Source organism: Phascolarctos cinereus, unplaced genomic scaffold (genome assembly GCF_003287225.1).
Source record: "Phascolarctos cinereus isolate Bilbo 61053 unplaced genomic scaffold, phaCin_HiC Scaffold_5;HRSCAF=322, whole genome shotgun sequence".
Lineage (NCBI taxonomy): Eukaryota > Metazoa > Chordata > Mammalia > Diprotodontia > Phascolarctidae > Phascolarctos > Phascolarctos cinereus.
The window spans coordinates 452,515,902-452,537,742 of record NW_027555958.1 but is presented as its reverse complement, the minus strand read 5'-3'; the positions used below and the strand labels follow the sequence as shown (position 1 = coordinate 452,537,742).

The window sequence follows — 21,841 nt, the reverse complement described above, 5'->3', positions numbered from 1 at the left end:
TAGGGGAATCTGCTGATTGGACAACTTTCCTCTTCAAGAACCCTATGCTGGCTTAAAAATCACCTTCTTAACCAGGCCAAGTATCTTCACCAGAAAGGAATTTCTACTAACAGAATGACTTAAATTAGCTATTTTCCAGTACCTCTGCAGCTCCACTTTCTGATCCTCCCAATGCTGAGCCCTTACTACGTTACTCTGATTTTTTGTCTTTAAATTCTGTTCTCAATGGACACACCAGTCATTTCAAAACTAACCAAATATTCTTCCTACTCTTCAACAAAATCCTAAAAGCCCACATTGTCTACAGAGTTTTCCCTATCTGAGCAGAAATAAAGTGTTCTCTCTCAACCAATCCTCTGGACTTCCTTCTTACCCGGTGTACTGGGATGGTTTACTTATGTACAGGACTGGTGGCTCACTGCTCAGTTTGCTCAATCGTCTGTGTTTGTCCAATGTCTGATATTGTGTCTGACTGAGATAAATGTTAAGATGGTGAGGTGTGCATCAGCGTTTAACTTGACTGATGGGAGAATTTGCAGGAGTTGATAGGGCCTAAGAGTAAGTTTGTTGTGATGCTGGGTTACAAAAGCAGCTGGAGTTTGTCTCACAGCTCATCGAAAGCCATCTCACAAATTACAAGTCCCCTGGCCAGTGATGTGAAGAGCAAAACCACACACAAACAGGGCAGGAAAAGGACTGTGGCTGCTCCCAGAGGCCAGTCCACTCCCCTGTCTTCCCTGGGACAGCTTTCCTCATGTCCCACCTCAGTTAGCCTCTCTGCAACCTCCCCCCATTTTCTGTCCTCTGGAGTCAAGCAGAACAAGGAGAGTTCCTCTTCTATGTGACAACTTTTAAAATATTTGAACACAGCTACTATGTTAGCCCTGTTTGTTTCAATAAACACTAAACCAAATACAAGAAAAATTAAGAATTCTAAACATTGTCAGTTACACAGTATCTTAGGTCACCAGGGAATTAAATTCATTTGCTGTTAATTTTTTTTGCAATATAAAACAGGAATGATACTAGCTCTTTTCATGAACTGCATTGCTTACAATCAGGAACTTTGTTGTGGTCGTTGTGGGGGGAGGGGAGGGACAGTGCAGAAGAAAGAGGAAAAGTATGAGTCAAAAAGAGCAGCAAGAGTAGAAAGAGACTTACTTCAGCAAGCTTTCATAACCAAAGCCTGCTTATAAAGTTGTGACCATGTTCATGTAATTAGAACCATCAAATCCATAAGCCGCAAGAGGACCTACACTGCAGTAGTAGGTAACAGGGGTCAATCACTTCCAGAGCCAGTCAGTGAGTCACAGGGAATTTTTAAAAAGTATATTTGGTGCAAACCAGGTTGGCATGAAATGGGCTGGCTAGCTGGTAGAGCAACTAAGGAACAGCAGCATATGCAACTTATTCATGAATCAAAATAAAGGGTCCAAGAAGAAAAAAAGAGAAATGGGATTTTTCAGAACTCAGGTGGGGAGCATGGGAAGGACATGTGTTTAGTGCAGTAAGGATTTCTTAACCTGATTCCTGGATCCTATCGAAATTCCTATTCACTCATCTTTTCAAATTTCTCACCTTTAAAAATCAAATCATATTAATCCTACCATTTGGAGCAAGTCATTTCAAAATACTCTAGAGTTTTAGAGACCTCTGAGGCCATTGGGAATAATCCACACTTGACACCAAAAATTCCCTTATGCTGGGGCCAAACAAAACAAGCCTAATCTTGTTTCTACATTAACAGCAGCCTTCCAAACACCTGAACAAAGATAGCCAATCTTTCCTAAATCTTCTCATCTCCAGGTGAAACATTCCAGTTCCTTCCATAAATCTTCCTACGGCACTAACTTTACCATCATGGTTGTTTTACTCTGGATACTTAACAATATCCTCCCCTACAAAATGGTGCCCAGAACTCAGTGCCGGACTCCCAGATGTGCTCTGACCAAGGCAGAAGTCAGCAGAATGCTGGGCCTCTCTTACTGCAGCATAGGATAGCATTACCTTCGGCAAACTGCCCTGTATCACTGCTGACCCATACTGAGCTCAGAGTTCCCTCTTTAACAACTACATTTTTTCAGACAAACTTCAGTAAGTATAACCAACCAGGCTTTCCTATCCTCTATTTGCAAAGCCAATTACTTGAACACCAGTCTATGACTGGACACTTACTCCTTTTCAATTTCATTTTATTTGATATCAAGATCTTTTTGAATCCTGACTACCATCCAGGGTCTCTTCCCAGAAAAGTGTCACTGCCAATATGAGTAGCATGCCATTCAGGCTTTAATCAAAGCACTGATTAAAAAAAGTGTTCAACCGCAAAGGACCAAGGTACAGATCCCGGTGGCACTTCACTGGACACCATAAATAGCCACTCAATTAAGCTGGGATCCGCCTACGGCAGATCTATTGTCTAGTCCACATCTTTCCTTTGTTGGACTTCGTCTCCTGAGACCTTCTTGAGGATTCCTCAACTGCTTTCTTACTTACACTGGAACTACTCTCTTGATATAAGGCAAAGGTTTGGAACTTTTGTTGGGCTACAATGTAGGCCCTTTTGGGAGTCTGGAGAAACCTATAGACTCCCTTTTGCAAAATAATATTTTCAAATATTTAGGAAATGTTAAATTTCAGTTAGAAGTTAATGAAAATTAACACGCAATATTTATTTTCCTTGAAATCTATATATGGACTCCTTTGGAAGCTCTAGGTTAAGAACTTTTACTCTGATATCTAAGTAGGGAGACATATCCAGAAGACAGTCCCCCACCTCTCCTTTTCAGTTTGAAGGCCCACTACATTTTCAAACCCTTCAAAAGGATCCCTCCTCCAGCCCTTAAAGACTTGAAATCCAAATAACTCATACTGGACTATCACTTATATTAATTTCCCTTAGTCACCTCTTTTGTCTATTATAAGAACTCTCAGATCTGCCTCTAAAATCTTCTTTCACCTATCCCTAACATTACTCTACCCTTTCCATCATTCCCATTAATTTACCTAACAACTTCTCTGCTTATTTCACCTTCTTTATTAAATATATACTAATATTCATAAGTGATATTCACAAACATAGTCACCTGCATCCACCCCAAATTCCCCTCTTATATACATATCAATCCACAAATAAAAACAAAGCAGTCAAATTTCAAAACTCTACTGATATTAATTTTAAAGGTGTTCTTCAAATAAAGAAAAAACCCTTAAATTTATGAAAAATATAGGCTTGGTATTTTACTGAATACTCAATTATCTTTACCTCGACAAAACTAATAAGCATTTTAGTTACTACATGGACTCAGGTGATACAGAGTCAGAAGAATCCTCTGAGGTACAGAACATAAGCCACCAAACACCCAGTGCCCAAGCCCTTCTACATACAACGCCCCCTGTTAGGTCACTTGGCCTCTTCTCTAACACCTCAACAAAGGGGTGCCATTACCTACTGAGCAACGTAACCTACTACTGTCTATACCCTTTTAGCTTCACCATTTAGAGTACCATAGGCACTTATGCATAGAAAAATTAACCTAATTTAAAATAAATAAATGGATGATTCATTCTCCCCCCACAAATACCTCTAGTCTTTTTTTTATCATTTTAAGGGAAAAACTTGCAAGACAGGGTCTTTTCTCTTTTCCTAAAGACTAGGGAAAAGAGGGAAGAGAAAATGAAAGGTAAAGTCTAAAGAAGCAACTTAAGTCTTATAATTATATCCGAAGTACAAGCGTGCCAAGAGGCATCCATAGGTGAATTCAGCATCTAAGGGGGAGGCGATCGCTCTGGCCCTAACATCAGCCCTTGCAGGCATTCTCATCTGAGCTTCTCTTTCCCTCTAGTTCTTTTCCTTTTCTTACTCTCTTCCTTCCTTGTCTGCATATGTCCATGGGCGCGGCTCAGCATCACTGGTGGTAGCCAGGATTAAAGAAGCTTGCTGACCCCTGTTTTAATAGATCAATAAGCCTTACGCACTGGGCAAAAAGTCAGTGCTGTAAACTGAAAAATTTCAAACATTTTCAGTAAAAAATGTGCAGATGGTTCACAGAGACATGAGAAAACACAATGGAAGGAGTGGCTTTGGGAATGACAGGCTTTACACAGTCATAGTCACAATCAATTATGAAGTACTTACTATGTGCCAAGGCACTGTGAAACTCTGCAAGCTACTATAGGGTTACAGAAACAAAAATGAGGGGCAGCTAGGTGATGCAGTGGATAGAGCACCAGCCCTGGATTCAGGAGGATCTGAGTTCAAATGTGGCCTCAGACACATAACACTTACTAGCTGTGTGACCCTGGGGGCAAGTCACTTAACCCCATTGCCTAGCCAAAAACAAACAAACCCCCCCCAAAAAAAAACAAAAAGGAAACAATCCCTGCTCTTGCAAAGACAAAACCAGGGCCCTGGGACCAAAAATAAGCAAATGTGTGCCATCTCTGCAAAGGGACAAGACTGGCAGAGACTGCCGCCTAAAGAAAACTGCCATGTCCAGGTCATGAGTATTTCCCTAATTAAGTAAACTCCAGAATGAAGTTACTGAACCAAAAAAGGCACTCTAATCATTCAGCATTAAAAGGGGGAGGGGCACACACCTTCTATGCTAAAGAGAGTTTCAAAACTCTCTTTAGCATAGAAGTTCAAAAGAACTTACTAGGCTCAAAGTTGAGTTCTAAAAACTAGGTGAAGATATCCAAGTGCCTCTGCAGAGATCTCTAGCACTACTCAATCACCCCCAAAACAACGTGCCTGGTTTGTCTCTGGACTAAATGTTTCAAGCCAACAAGAGGAAATAAAACTAAATCTATTCCTACCAGGATTTTAGTTGAAGCTAAAGGGATAATATTGATAGGAAGATAGCATACACATACACGTATATATGTATATGTATACGTGTGTGTGTGTGTGTGTGTGTGTGTGTGTGTGTGTGTGTATGTACACAGGTTGAAATCTGTGGGCATCGGTTAATATCTTCTTAAGAATTCAGAATAAACACATTTAGGACACTTAAAAGGTAAAGACTGAAAACGAGGTGCTAACAATCTTTTCTAAGTTTATGTAATGAATCAATGGCATTAGTTCTAAGATCTAACATCACTTCAATTGTGGGGATTGGCCAGTTAACGATGCCATATTGGCCAGTGTTTGCATTTTAGCACAGTATTTATAACGGAAGAGTTCATTTAACAAGCAATACTTAATCCTATTGCATAGCTGAATATTTTCCTCCCAGAAATCAACACTCGATTGTTCACTGTGGTATCCACAGTTACACTATCATAAAGGAATGGCTTCAAATTACCTTGAAAACTTTTAAATTAAAAGTCGCAGCTTAACAGAAAACCCAGAGGTGACAGCTTTTAAGATACCTGCCCCTCAAGCAGCATGTAAATAAAAATTCTTAAACCAATGCATGACCTTCTGTCAAGCATCACAAATAAGTACTTTTTTTCACATAACATTTTTACTTTAATGTTAAAATTTGGAAGGACATGTGGTTCTACATTGGATGTTTTCTTATATATAGACCAAAAATATGCAGAAATGGAACCAAAGAATCTGAAGAGCCCACCCTATCAGTCAAGATTGGAAAAGTACAAAACACCAAGAAAACAGAAAGGACAACTGTAGAGGCTATGAGCTTTAAAACTTTAACAAAGGAGACACACTAAAGAAAACAGGCTATTGAACAGTACTAATGACATGAATCTTATGGAAATAGATACAAGACACAGAATTTATTTCTAAAAAAAATTCACTGACAAAGCACAACACAAACACTCCAGAATGAGAAAGTAATGAAAGCCTTGCAAAAACCCAGCAATGATAAAGCAGGGATGAGAATATCTGGATAGTTTACGTACAAAATTAGCAGCTCAAGATGACATGCATCACAGAGAAAGTATTACCCCAAGAAAATTAGAGGACATACTTACTGAATCACTTACAATTATTTTTGAAAATTCAAGAACTGGAGAGATACCAGAAGACTGGAAAAAAGCAAGTGTGGTACTGATCTTCAATAAAGGTAAGGAAAGAGAGAACAGAAAGTTACCATTCTGTAAGTCTCACAGTAATAAATAAACAGTGGAATAATAAAGAGGGGAGAAAAACACTGATAATATCTACAGCAGATAAGTAAAAGTAGATAAATCAGTAGTAAATGGGAAATTTTTAAAAGAATAAAATCACACAATTCACAAATAAATGGCTTTTTTCTCATTAGAATACTAAAATTTAGTGTAAGGGACATAGTACACATTATTTGGCCTACTTATGCCAGAAATGTAACCCAAGAAAAAAAGTTACTCAAAAGTGGCTTAATAAGTTAGAGGTAATAACAGACTGTCTGAACTCTATTAGACTAAGGTTGCCTTTGATAAATGAAAAACTTAGAAAAACAGGATCCCTTCAGATTCTTGCTACTTTTCCAAAGGACAAGAATACTCTTTTTTATTCCTTAGAAAACAATTACCCCTTCTTAAGAATGTGTGCAAAGCACGTCATCAACCGAAGTTATTGTAAGAGAACCAGGGCCCTTCAATGGGGATATAGCATGGCTAATTTGGGCCTCTTACACAATGAAGGCAGCTGGGTGGTTCAGTAGATAGAGTGCTGGGCCTGCAGTCAAAAAGACCTGATTTTAAATCCAGCCTCAGACACTTACTAGCTTTGTGACCCTGGGTGAGTCATTCAACCCTGTTTGCCTCAGTTTCCTCAACTATAAAATGAGCTGGAGAAGGAAATGGCAAACCATTCCAGTACCTCTGCCAAGAAAACCCAAAATGAGGTCACAAAGAGTCAGAAACAACTAAAATGAATGAACAAACACAACGGAGTCATCATCATACATAGCAAAGCAAAGTCACAGAATCAAAGAGCTGTGGGACTGAAAGGGACCTCACTATCATAGTCCAACACATACTTGGGAAAAAAAATCCCCAGCACGTAACACACCTGCCTGGAAACCTCTATAACAAAGGGGAACTCATTACTTTCCAAGGCAGTCTATGTCACTATGTTCTGATTTAATTCTTAACATCAGGCCTCAATTAGCCTTCTCCTCCCTGTTACTCTTGGTTTCCGTGTCTTCCACGTGATAGCCAACTGCTTGAAGACAGCTATCATATTCCCCACGTCTTTTTCTTCCAAGTTAGAAATTCCTAGTTCCTTCAATTAACCCTCATATAACATGGACTCAAGATCCTTTGCTATCCTGGTTGCTGAACCACACATTTTGTAACTTAACAATGTTGTTCTTAAATTGCCACACCCAGAACCAAATATACTCCTGACGTCGATCTGACCAAGGTGAGCACAAAGCAATGATTTCTTCCTTTAACCCTGGAAATTATTTGTGTCTTTGTCTTAAAAGCCTATATAGCTTTCTTGGCTTCCACATACGGCTGATGACTCATTCAGAGTTTGCAGTTCATTAACCTCCAGTTCTTTTTTTTCAGCAAACGTGTGTAATCATTCCTCTCATGTGGCCTTGTGAAGTTGACTTCTTGAATCCCAGTACAACACTTTACATTTATCCCTAATGACTTTCATCTTCCTAGTGATTCAGTCCAAGATGCTATACTACAAACACAAGGAACAAATAAAATTGGGGGAGGGGTTGGGTTGGGGGGGAAGATCCATTTTACTCAACATCAGTGAAATCTGAAAGAAGAATGACAATGGTAAGAGACGAGACACCCAAGAGTAAAATAAAATCAGGCACAACACTCCTGGGAAAATGATTTCTACCTTTTCAATTTCATGGAGCAATAGAAAGAAATTTCCTGAATATTAGAGATTCATTTCATTCATTCATATGTGGGTAATTTGTACCTACTGTGACTAGCTTAGTATCATTTAGTATCACAGAGAATCACGATAAAAAAGTCTTTTCCCTTTGAAGGGTTTTACTTTCTATGCTTAAGGTCTGTATCAGAATGCCTCAAAACTACAGAAGGACCACAGTGGTTATAGTTCTTAGGATACACGGCACATCATTTCTTAGTTACTGACTGCCCTGCTGTTCCACACCTTCTTATACTTCCAATCTTCTTATACTTTCCATCTGTTTAAAAGATCAAAGACTAAGAGAAGTATTCTTTGCCTTTTGGTACTTGAACAAAAAATTGGTTTTAAATTTTAAACAAGGAAAAATGTTAGATCTGTACCCAGTTGCTTTCATGTTGTCTCTTCCATTAGACTCCCCAAGGGCAAGGACTATCTTCGGTCCTTCTTCGCATGCCCAGGCTTACAGTATCTAGCACATAGTAGGTGCTTCATAAATGCTCCTGACTGACTGATAATGAAAATCCAGCACTATTAAAAAGATCCCTAATGAAAAAAAAAACCCTAGATTTCTTCTAGTTAAGTAGAAATTGGTAACTTTCCAGAGCAAGAGACAGACACAGCTATCATTCCATACAATTAGCCGAGCATTCTGATTCTCCAATATTCACAGCTCCTCCAATATGCTAGCTAATACAAAGTATGTGGCCCAAGTGTTCATCTATTATTATGGTACGCTAACTGGACTAAACAATAGTATGCATCTCACTCCCATATAAAAAGCTCATAGACATCAGTGGTTCTTAAGCAATGTTTCCCTAAAACTCCATATAAGCAGAAGTTAGCAAGGGGGAAAGTTGATGCTATGGAGATTTTTACCCTTTTTACTTATTATGAAGTTACAGATACCAGTTTATCAGCATTAAACATGCTTTAATTTCCTAGTTTGCTTTGCAATCCCATCTCTTCTCAGAGAGAATTCAATACTTTGTAACCCATCTGGTGGTTCACAAGGGAAATCATAAAGACTGGGCCTCCTTTTCTTCCCCAATCCTTCCTTTCTTTCCAAATTGGCAATTTGGAAATGACAAGGCTGGACCAGAAGCTCTCAGGGTCTCTTTAGGCTTCAAACCCTCCAAGCCTAGAATCACTAGTGTTCTGGAATACGTCAGACTGTCCTGATGACGCAAGGAGTATGGAATTTTGGGGAGGTAGATAGCAAAGAACTAAAAGCTGGTAAGAGATAAAGAAAAAGAAAAAGCTGGCAGCGTGGAGAAGGGGACAAGTACAGCCCATGCTAGTTTTCAAGAACTAGAGTGGCAGCAGGCAGGGGGAGATACACCAGGGATCTGTGGCTGAAGAGCTGGAGGAGAGAGCAGATTCCAAGGTGCCTGCAGGAAACAGACTTCCCTGTGAATAAAGAGCTCTTAGAGTTCAAGTCCCAAGGTGAAGGTCACTTGTCAAACTGGTATGGAAGTACTGTTTCAGACTTTAAAAACTGGGCTCATTTTCATAAGATGATTTGGTTACTTTTTGAACTTGAACTGAAAGAAGTTTGGAAGTCATCTGGTCCAATTTAATCTCATTTTATGGAAAAGTAAACTGAGATTCGACCAAGGTCACTCTGCTAAGTGAGTGTCAGACCTGAATCTCTTGCTTTCCAGTCTAACATTCCTCCCATCAAACTACACTCAACCAGACTCCAGCAAAGACAAAAAGACAACTCGAGATTATCATCACATTTTTGGATTTAGGGGGCAGGCCCTGTGATAAGTGCTGGTTAAGACAAAAAAAAAAAAATATATATATATATATATATATATATATATATATTATATATATATATATATATATATATATATATATATATATATATATATATATGCAAAAAGGCCTTCCTCCTGGAGCTTCCAATATAAAAGGGGAAGATGACACACAAAAGGCTGATGGAATGGGAGATTTAGGGGGAATTACTGTCTGCTGCTGAATAGGATGTCAGGAGTAGAGTCAGAAGGGTAGCGAGCATAGATGACCAAGGCATCTCCTGAAATGGCGGTCTTGACTAGAGATTGACCAATCAGTGGAGAGGCCTGTAGGGGCAGGGGTTTATATTTAAACCATTTTGAAATTCAAAATTTAACTTTTTCATTGAACAAAAACCTATGTTCTTCCCCCACTGAAAATAAAACAAAACCCTCTGAACAAATATGCGTGGTCAGGCAAAACAAATTCCTACACTGGCCACTGGACCAAAAAAGATGTCTCTTTTTGCTTCTTAAGTCCATCACCTCTCTGTTAAGAAGTGTGCTTCATCACAGGTCCTTTAGAAGCATAGCAGATCATAGTACAGATCAGAGTTCGTAAGGCTTTCAGAACTGCTTGTTAACCATTCATTTGAAAAGAGCTAGTGATAATTATGCAAAGTAAGCTCTGTGCAGGCTGGTACTGGAAGGCTCTCTCCACAGCATTCAACTTTAGAGAAGCTGTTGCAAAAAATACACAAGGGTAAGTGATGTGACAAAAAAGCATGTTAAGTCACTTATATGAGCCAGTCTGAAAGAAGTTCAGAAATGTAGCAAAGGCACTAATTCTGAATTCTAGTATCTTAATGCATGTGTTAGTGTAGACTCATGTTCATTTATTTAGGAATAGGCTCAAAATTCAGGAGATAAACTAAAGTCCTATAAACACGCTCCCATTAATTGCACAGTAGAAAGTTATGTATAAATGTATTTTAAAAAACAGTAATATTTATGAGACATTTAAAAAGACATTTGTACATGAACATCATTAATGTTAAAATTAAACTATCTTCAATCCTGTATTTTCAAAAGCATTAAAATGGCTCACACGACATAGTGATTCTGGCAGTCATTCTGCAGCTGCTTTGATGCGCACCTCCCAGTGAACAGAAGGGAAATGTAACTGAAATGCACTTTTCTAGGGGCTCTTATCTCATACTTTTATTCAAAAACCTTTAGCGTTTCCTCAATGTAGACTGAATCCAGTCCAGATTCTGGACTGTAACATCTAAAGCTCCAATCTACTCTTCCAACCACCTTAGGTCACATTTTATTCTACATTTCAGAGAAACCAGAAGACTCTATCTCCCATTTCCATGCATTTGTTCATACCAGTCCCCAGGTATGGCACAGCCTCCCCTCCTCTCGGCCTGTTCATCTGCCTCCCAAGGCTCTTTCACAAAGCCTGCCCTGCCACGCTGCTCCCTGCCAATCCAAAGTGATCTCTCCCTCCCTCTTCAAACTTCTCAGAGCACTTTGCCTAACACTGTCTTTGCCCAAACCAAGTTCTCTCTTGTATCAGTTATTTCCCCCAAATTAGATTTTTAAGCTCCTAGAGAGCAATGTTGGGGTCTTGGTTTGTGTCCCTAGGGCTTCACACAGTGCTTTGCATATAAGCAAGAACTTTTTTTGCTAATTTGAATTTAAAACTAAAAAATGTGATTTATCCTAAAAGCGCTTAAAAATTAGCCAACACCACCTATCCTAATTAACAGGAATGTTATTCAAGGAACGGGGTGCCAAGTCAACTGGATAATTAATTGATAATTAATCAACTGGATTACTTCTGTTCTTTTCTGCAAGTCTCTTTTGCCAACATCCAATAGCACGACCAGGACTTAGTAGCCAAGGGAGAAAATCTACCAAGAACCACAGAATGCACATTCTCCTACCTAACAAAGCAGTGCTTTCCCCCATGTGGCATCACAATCAGTAGCAGTTTTTCCTCCAGGACACAAAACATTGGTGGGGGTATGAGAAGTACCTTTCTGGAGGTAAGCAAGCTAGACAGTGACCCTACTCTGAAAGTAAAGTGGAAGAACTGTTCGGTACTCATCTCCAGTCATCAAATCATCACCTTCCATTACATGGAACTGAGTCCTCAAAACAAACAATCAAACAAGAAACACAGTAGGAAATTTTATGTTCAAAAGAGTTCTAAGAATTCATTAAAAATGCTGGCTGCTGAAAAGAGACCTATAGGATAACTCTTTAATTTTCCATACCACAATCTGGTTCAACAATCAGAAAGGGCAGTGACACTTCAAGAGAATAGGCCTCACGAAAAGCCAATTACAAAATGCAATGGAAACTATGAAGTGCTACAAAAACTTAACATCAGATCTTTATATAAAAGATGATATTTCTGATGGTGAAAAGAATTCTATTCATTAAATTATATAGACCTAAAATGACCAACACTGATCAAGATTCCAAAAGATCACGGACTCAGAGCTGGGAAGGACCTCCAAGGTCTGCTACTCTGCCCTGTTCCTTTTCTGGTGGAAACTTTTCTCTCAAAAGCTTCTGTTTAAGCTGACTTCCTGCCTCAATGGCTGTGTAGGTCAGTCACACATCCCATGGGACAGGTTTCCTACCCCCCAACCCCTAGCCAGATTCAAAACTGTGCATCACCATGTTTGCCACAGAAGGAGTATTTTTTCCAAGAAAGAGGCAAAGAGATTTGTTGCAGGTGGAAGCAGAACCCACACTGAAGAAGTCACAGTCGACTATCAAAATCAACTTGACAAGCATTTATTAATGGCTTAATATATTCAAGATACTGTGCTAGTGCAGGGGATAAACAAACCAAAAATGAAAGAGACCTTTCCCTAGGGAAGCTTACAAAATAAAGACCTCCCTGCAATCAAGCCATGGGTAAAAACCAAAAACTGTGTTCCTGGTACTAGAGTTGTCTACATCCAAATACATCCAATTAAGGGCAGCTGAGCGTCACTTATACTGTTAGTTTTCATAGTTTTCAACCTCATCTGAAATCAATCAAGATAACACAATCTATCACCTTTCTGCATTCCCATACCAAATAAATGGAATGGTCTATTTGTGGTCAACAATTATTCCAAGTGTGTGTTAGCTTTTTAAAGTATGATCAACCAGGATACGGTTTTGTTTTGTTATAAAGACTTTGGCAGGGTTCATTCCAAGAATGTAAAAGGAGAAGACAGGCATGGCCGAAGACTGAAATAACCAGCTAGGGAGCAAGAACAATCAACCCCAAATCATTTATTTAATGAATGTTTAGTATGTGCCAAGTGCTGGGGATATGCCAGACAAAAATGACCTAAATAAATGACCAAGAGGCACTGGATGGGAGGAGGAGGTGGGCTGAGGAAAGTGAAGAGTAGATGATGACTGAGATTGGAAAACTACATCCAGATCAATCTTATCGTTACACTGATCATGTTTACATAGATGGTAGCCACTATTGATGGCAATATCTTTGAAGGAAAAAAAATGTGAAAATAACACATTATAAATATCCCAATTATAGTTTTATAACTAGGATGAATCATAATTAAAAAATACTAAAGCACTAGGTCAAAGCTAATAAGGTAGAGTGTGGTAAATATTAAATCTTACACTTGGTGTTGGGAAAAAGACAACTTCACAAGAAGCTAGGAGAGGTGTGGCTACAATACATTTCTTCTGAGAAAGATCTTAGCATGTTAGTGGACTCCAAATCTCACGAGTCAGAAGTGTGATATCACTTCCCGCAAGCTATGGCTCCATTAAAAGGGGCAGAACACCCAGGAATAAGGGAGGGACAGTCGGGCCCTCCTTGGGCTGCTCCAACCACCTGAGGAGGGAGGGGAGAACATCTGCACTCTATGTGAAGTGCCAATTTTAAGTAAACCACTGATAAGCTAGAGAGCTTACAGAAGGGCATGCCACATAATGAAGGCTCAATGAAGGATGTTTAAACTGGACAAGAAGCTGTTATGATCCTGGGTAAGTCACTTAACTCAAGTGCCTCACCGCCCCCCCCCAAAAAAAGACAAACAAAATAAACCGGACAAGACAGGAGAAACACAATGGCCATCCTGCCTAACTCTGCTGAGGGGGAGTGCATGAGCACCAAGGGTACTTTCATTCACTCAGGTCTGCAACCATAAAATGGAGTCATCTTCCATTTTATCCTCACCCCACATATCTCTTCAGGTGCCAAGCACTGTCAATTCTACATCCCCTTCTCCCCTCACATGGAGCCATTGCCCCTTCTTCAAGCCCTCTTCATACTACTGCCACAGGCTCTAAAGTGGTCTCTTTGCCACATCTCTCCCCACTCCACATAGCTGCCAAAGAGATATTCGTGGAAACATGACTGAGCATGTCACTTCTCCAACTGGATGATTTGGTTACTTATAGAATAAGAGCTGAAAGAAGTTTGGAAGTCATCTAGTCCAACTTAATACCATTTTATGGAAGAGTAAACTGAGATTCAGAAATGTTAACTCATTTGTCTGAGGTCATTCTGCTAGCAAGGCAGATTTGGTCTTGTGGGCATAATGATGAAGTCCAAAGTAGTACAGCCAGGTGGGAAATGACTAGAAGAAGAGTGTGCCCTAAACACATGTACTCTGGAGGAGGGGTGGGTCTGGGGAAAAAACACAGTTTGGACCTGTTGAATCTGGATTTTCTATGGTTCATTCAGCTCAGCATATCAAACAGGCAGTTGGAAATGTCTGGCTGGGGCTCAGAAGAGAGAGTAGGATTGGATATATACACACAGACTAGTGAGTCATCTGCAAAAGGCTGTAGAGAGAAGAGCAGAGTCCAGCACACAAGCCGGGTACACTCACAGACAGGAGATTTATGTATGATGAGCCAGTAAGGAGACCAGTGAGCTGTCAGACAAGTAGGAGGAGATCTGAGAGAGCAGAGCCAGATTCCAATTAACATGAATAAGAGATCCTCCTGAAATGATGGCATGTATTTAAGTCCATGCCGTGTGGAGTTATAATTATACAAAATATGGCCACTGTTCTGCCCAACAGAAACAAGCAGGGCCCATCTGACTAATGCTAACACTCCTGGGGATTCGATACTCATACTTACTGGGCCCTCGCTGTCTCATAAAAACCACGAGGAGAGAGCATCCAGGCAGTCACGGTGATCAATAACATCAGATGACGGAGAGGTCGGATGGAAGGGTAAGGATGAGAAAAGGACATCAGATATGATAATTCAGATCACTAGTAACTTTAAGGGGAGTGGTTTCAGTTGCATGATCAGTTTAGAAACCAAATTTTAAAGGGTTGAGAAATGAAAGGAAAGGAAGCAGCAGCAATGGGAAAGCTTTTTATGGCAGTATGGCTAAGAAAGGGAAGCACAACCCAGGACAACTAGAGGGGATGGTAGTACGGAGGGAAGGTTTTTAAAGCATCTCTAAGGTGTCTTCAAGCTCTAACACCCATTCTGTGTCGTCGTCCCCCCCCCAATTACTCCGGCCCAACCTTTCCCTCCTCTTTCTAACATCCTAAGGTACCACCACCTCTGGAACTTTATTAGAGAGTGCTTCATTGTTTGTCCCACACTTATACACTGTGTCCCCAAGAAGACCGGTCTAAACCTTATGGTCAGGGATCACGTAGCATAGCGTCTGTGTGCCCCTCTGTCATCTGGCACAAGGCTAGGCCCAAGGCAGACAGGCAGACAGGAGCACAGATTTAGAGCTGAGACCTTAGAGGTCACCTAGTCCAGTCCCCTGGATAGATAGGGCTACAGAGGACAAAATTAGTGTGCAAAGAGATTAAATCAGAACTCACATAGGCAGTTAGCAGCAAAAGACAGGTTTATTTGATGAATTGAACAGAGAAAGTAAAAGTTACATTCTAGGTAAACCATTTTAATATATATAGTCAATAATATGGTCAATGACCCAGTCAGCATTCCCTCCAACTTGGACCCTAAGTTGGGTCCAGAAGAATCAAAGGAAAATGATTTCCAGTGGAGTGTATTTAGTTTTTATATGCCAGCACCCAGCTCTGTGATTTATTCAGAGCAGGCATTTAATACACATCTGAATTAAACTGAAGTGATAGACGCAAAAACCAGCTGTGAAGAGATATCTACTGTTCTCCTGGTCACCCTCTTCTTACACAGGTACAGGCTCATCAGGAGAGACTACTTAACAGATGAAATAGGTGAATAGCTAACCATACTGTGGCATGGGCATAATGAAGTGATTTTGCATCCAAAGAATGACAAATGTGAGGAAATCAGAGAACTGTGGGAAGATTCATTATCTGATGTAGAGTGAAGAGGGCAGATCTTCTTACACACAATGATGATAAGGTAAAAACAACAGAACAAGAAGACAGTAAAGAACCTTGCATGATTACAATGACTAAGCTTGGTCTAAATCAAACCGTCTTCCTTTGGCTGAAAGGAATATGGAAAAGGACTAAGGTGGATGGGGTATGTTGTATATGTATGTTATCAGATGAGGTGTGTGTGATGGTTTTGCTGAAACATACAGAGTAGGGGAAAGGAAAGACATGAAAGCAAAAGGAATTACAAACATTTTTTTAAAAGTAACCTATTATAAGAAAGGCCCTGCCTTTCCTCCTTTTGTCACTCACATTTACCCAGGTTGGCTCCAGTTTATAGTGAGAAAAGGTGTTTCGCAAAAAAAAGGAATAGTCCAGGAACAAGGCTTCCTCTTGATGCTGCATGGTTAGCACTTACTAAGGATTTGTTGACTAGAATCTCACCGTTTGTGGGAAGAATCAAAATCCCTTTCAGAGATACAAAGGAACCTTAAGGAAAACTTAATGTGACCCAGGGCTGAACAAGAATTCTCCAATGAGGGAGAACTCATTCCTTCCCAAAAGAGCCCATCTGACTTTGGAAGAGCTCTCACTATTAGTGAGTTTTTCTTATAATCAAGCTTAAATCTGCCTTTCTGCAACTTTTAAAAAATTTTTTTATTAATTTATTTTGTTTTATCAACAATCACTTCCACATGCTTTTGAGTTTAAAATTTTTCTCCCCCTTCCTCCCCACCACCCTCCCCAAGACAGCACACAATCTGATATAGGCTATACATTTACATTCTATTAAACATATTTTCACATTAGTGATGTTGTAAGTAAAGATTAAGACCAATAGGAGGAACCATCAGAAAGAGGAAACAAAACTCAACAGAAGAGAAAAAAAAAGATAGCAATTCAACTTTTATAGTTCTTCCTTTGGATGTGGATAGCATTTTCCATCACGAGGCCTCTGGAGATGTTTTAGATCCCTGTACTGCTGAGAAGGGTTATCAATATTAGTCATCCCATAATGTGGCTGTTATTGTGTACAATGTTCTCTTGGTCCTGCTCACCTTCACTCAGCATCAGACCATACAAGTCTTTCCAGGTTTTTCTGAAGTCAGCCTGTTCATCATTTCTTATAGCACAATAGTATTCCATTACATTCATATACCACAACTTGCTCAGCCATTCCCCAATTAATGGGCCTCTCAATTTCCAATTCTTTGCCACCACAAAAAGAGCTGCTATGAATATTTTTGTACATGTGTGTCCTTTTCCCATTTGTATGATCTCTTTGGTACACAGCCCTAGGAGTACTGTTGCTGGGTCAAAGGGTATGCACATTTTTATAGCCCTTTGGGCATAGTTCCAAATTGTTCTCCAAAATAGTCGGATCGTTTCACAACTCCACCAACAATGCATTAGTGTTCCAATTTCCCCACATCTTCTCCAACATTAATCACTTTCCTGTTTTGTGATGTTGGCCAATCTGATGGGTGTGAGATGGTACCTCTTTCTGCAACTTTTGTTGCATATCTGATTCTGTCCTCTGAGGCCAGGCAGAAAAAGTCTAATCTCTTTTCCACAAGACACTCTTTCAAGTAATTAAAGGAACTTTCTTTCCTCTCCCTAAGTCTTTTTATAGTACAAGAGACTACTAGATAGATTTCCTTCCTTCGAAAGATTCTCATATGGCATAAACTCAAAGCACCTCATTGATCAACCAGGCCACTGATCCTCTTCTTTCTGGACTGCCTCCACCTCGCACTTGGTTTTAAAAGGTGATGCCTAGAAATGAACAGACTACTCCATAAACAACTGACCATGACAGGATAAGCTTACTACCTAGTTCCAGGCTTCTGGCCTCTCTTTATTAAGATCCACATATGCAGTCTACATGCCAGCTGCATACCGCACACTTTTTTCTTTTTTTGGCAATTGGGGTTAAGTGACTTCATACTGCACACCTCACCAGATGTCCTGTAGATACCTCAAACTCAACATGTCAGTTTCCAAAGTGTTCTCTTTCTTGTTACCCACACAGCTGCCTCACTAGTCAAGCCCGTTATCCTTCACATGTGCTATGGTAATGGCCCAACTGGTCTCCCTGACCTCAGTTTCCTCCCACCCTTACTCCTTTCCGTCCCCCACAGAGCTGCCAGGGAACTTCCCAAAAGCCACATCTGTGCATGTTACCACCTTACTCAATAAATTCCTACAGACCTTATTCTATCTAAGATCAAATATAAACTGTCTGACATTTAAAGTTCTTCAAATCAACAGTCATTTACTAAGCATCTTCTGTGTGGTAAGAGCTGAGGACAGAAAGAAAGGCAAACACAGTCCTCTGCTCTTCACAGTCTAATGGGCAGAGAACACGCAAACAACTCTGTCCAAACAAGATATATAAAAATTAAGCTGGAGAGGCAACAGGGAGGCACTGAAGTTTAGTGAGGAAGGGAGAGGGGCTGGGTGACATAATCAGACTTTAATTTCAGGAAGACCTTTTCATGCGCATGCAGGCTTCCCTATTAGAATATAAGCTCCTGAGGATGGGGCCTACTTCAATTCTGCCTTTGTTATCTCCAGGTCCTGGCACGTAGCAGATCACTTAATGAAAACTTGATGACTGACTGCCAGAACACGCTGACTTGTACTGAGTTTCTAGTTAACTAACACACACTCACTTTTCCCCACCATTCAGCTGGCTGCCTGGTTATATCTCTGGCCTATGCTTGCAAAAGTGATCCTTTGAAATTTATATTTACCCCCTATTAAACTGTATCTTATTCAACCTGGCCCCATGTTCCAGCCTGTCCAGATCTTTCTGGATCCCAGCTCTGTGTCAACTGCACTTTGTATATGTGGGCATTCCATTCCTTTATCCTTGTCAGTGATGACAATGGTAAAACCACACAAGGCCATGGGCAGATCCCTAGGGTACTCCACTAGCAAAGACCTTCTAAAAACAGCTCCAAGGTCCACAACTCCTGCTGCCTCTCCCTTTTTGGAATCATAATTTCAACCCACATTCCCCTTCACATAAGTTTCAATTCCCTTCTGCCTATTCGGATCCTTCTTGGATCTTTTTTTTAAAAAAAAAATCTTATCTACCCAGCAATTGCCAAACACTGAAGCCCTAGTTTCCAGGTATTGGGGGGCCACCAAGATAAAAATAAAATATTCCCTAGTCCCAAAGGAACTAACATTGGACGGGAACAGACATGGTGTACATATGTTAGCACAGACAAAACATAGTATATGAGGGCTGCACATGGATGGGGCAAAAACAAGATTCTAAAAGGCAGAGGGGGAGGAAGTGCGTTCCATACACATGGAACAGGAAATGATGCCAGCACAGCAAGCCACCGTGGCAGGACTGTGGCGTGCATGAAAGGGAAGAAGGTGCAGGTGGGGGAGTCAATCTGCAAAGAGCTTTAAATGCCACCCAGAGAAGTTTTTATCTGATCCAGGGGGTAACAGAGAACCATTAGAGCTTACTGAGTACAGTTTGACTTGGGTTTTAGGGGGGAAAAAATTGGCTGCTGTGTAGAAAAGAGAGTGAAGTAGAGAGAGAGTTAAGGCAGAGATAAAACTTGGAGGCACTTGAAAAAGGCCACGTGAGAAGCCACGAGGGGTTCAATTTGGGTGGAGGCCAGGAGCAGAGAGAAGGGGTCAGAGGAGACACCTGCTGAGGAGGAAGTGTTGCTAAGACCTAGCAACTTACTAGCTGGCTGAAGTAAGGAAAGGCATCTAGGCCCTCTTCCAGGCAACCTCATGCTTACAACTCCCACATTTCTTTCATACTGGAAAGATATCTTTCCAGTCACCCCTTATATCCTCCCATTCTCCATAACCAATTACTTGTCAAGTCCTACCCTAATACAACATCACTCCCACTCAAACGGTCACCACTACCCTACCTCCTCCTCATCAGCTCTGCTAGACTACACATAGCAATAATTTCTTTACTTAGTTGCCCAGATCCCAAACTCTTCCCTCTCCTATCTAACCTCCACAAAATCTCTATCTCCCCCTCCCCGCAGCCCTGCAGACAGCTGCAAGGACCGCGCAAGTGGTAGCAGAGGCTTGTTTCTGATTCTAGAATAAGTCCATTCAACACCCTACCTCCACCCCTCAGTGGAAATGAGTCATAATGCAAAAAAGATGTTAAATGATCTAAAAATCAGAGAGTTCCTAAATATTATGAATTAATCAAATGTCATGGCTTCTCAATCCCCATTTTTCTGGACATCTCTACAGCATGTGACATTACTGATTATCCAATCCGTCTGGACGCTCTAATCTCTCTGGGTTTTAGGAACACTGCTGTTTCTTCTCTTCCCTATCTGACCACTCCCCTATCAGTCCTCTTTGCTGAACCATACTATACCCTCTGGTTAGTGGGTGTGTACTCCAAGGCACAGTCCTGAGCCCTCATAGCTTTCCTTTCTAGACTCTTAGTGACTTCATCAACTCTCATGGGTTCAATTTCTCTTCATTATATAGTTGACTCCCAGACCTAAGAATCCAGCCTTAGTCTCTCTCCTGAATTCTACTTGCTCATTAGACATCCCATATTAGGTACACTGGATGTCCTTTGGGTATCTTAAACTCAACCTTTACAAAAACAGACTAACCTTTCCCACCAGATCCATTTTCTGCATAAGTGATTACCCTAAAGTACAAGACTGATCCTATTATCCCCCAATTCAAATTCTAGGAGCTATCTATTACCTCTAGGATAACTATTATATTTGACATTCAAAGCTTCACCACCCGGCCACTTACTACCTTTCCAATCATCTTATACATTACTTTCTTCCACACACACTGTGATCAGCCATATGGCCTACTCAAAGTTACCCATAAACCAAGTCATCCCTTGGGGCCAGGAGTGCAATACTCCCCCCTACCTTCCCAAGCTCTGGTTTCCTTCAAGATTCAGCTCCAGCACCAGTTACTATACAGAAAGGACTTACACACACACTGCAGCTCTGTCCACTCTCACACACTCTCACTCACACACACACACACACACACACACACACACACACACACACACACACGCTGCTGCTGTCATCCCAAAATGCTTTATAGCAATTTTGAATCTCATAGAGATGTGTTTGTTATCTCTCCTCATCAGAAAGTAAGCTTCTTTTGAGGGTACGAAGTTTCACTTTTGCCTTTGTATGCCCAGGTCACTTAGCATGACAGCTTGCACAAAACAAGGGTTTAACAAACGCTCTTGATTGAACCAGAACTTCGTCCTGTCAGCCTTCCAAGAACCTGTTTTCTGCTTAAGTAGGAGCTGAGCTTTGAAGAAGGCAATAGCTCTGTGATTTGGGCAGCAAGGGGAACTCCTGGTAGGTGGGGTCTAGTATGTGGCAGAGGCTAGCCAGAGCCCAGGTCTTCCTGTTTCCTGACCAGAACTAGGTTCATCATGCCATGCTGTTTCTTTTGTTGCAACCCTTTGTAGAAATCTACCTGAAATGCAAAACTACTCCCTAACTGAACCTTTGATGATGCAGCCTTTTGCATAATTTCAGAATCATCATTAGGAGAACCCATTACCATCGAAGAGTCCTCTAAGCATAGAAAACAGAGATCAAGTCAACAAGAACGTATAGATAGAGTAGAAGGTACTCAGACCGCTACAGTAAGGACAACGATAAAAAAACAAGCCAGCGGTCCTGTAAGGCATTTACAACTGAATGGAAGGCAGGGTGAGAAATGAAAGAAGTACAGACCTTGTGAGTCAAGGTCAAGATAAACGATGATGATAATGATAAGAACAACAGCTCACATTTATGTAGCACTTTTACGACTACCAAGTGCTTCACCATTTAACATCCTTAGACAAAGGAAAATTTGGAGTAAAGACAAAAAGGTGTATTAGAATAAGTACTTTATAGCTAGTTTTTTGTTTTGTTTCTGATTTTTACATTCATCTCTCAGGAAAGTGAACA

General features: G+C 40.5%; 1 protein-coding gene across 8 annotated transcripts in view; it reads right to left on the bottom strand.

The window, feature by feature from the left end:
- Positions 1 to 21,841, bottom strand: part of OSBPL9 (oxysterol binding protein like 9) — a 160,207-nt gene that overhangs the window by 37,450 nt on the left and 100,916 nt on the right. For 4 of the 8 annotated variants that reach the window (XM_020987748.2, XM_020987747.2, XM_078156626.1 and 1 more), the window contains one exon: positions 5,953 to 6,021. The exons of the other annotated variants lie outside the window; for them this stretch is intronic. In XM_020987748.2, coding sequence (XP_020843407.1) covers positions 5,953 to 6,021 — 69 coding nt within the window. The remainder of the gene's footprint in view (positions 1 to 5,952; positions 6,022 to 21,841) is intronic. 8 annotated transcript variants of the gene reach the window in all.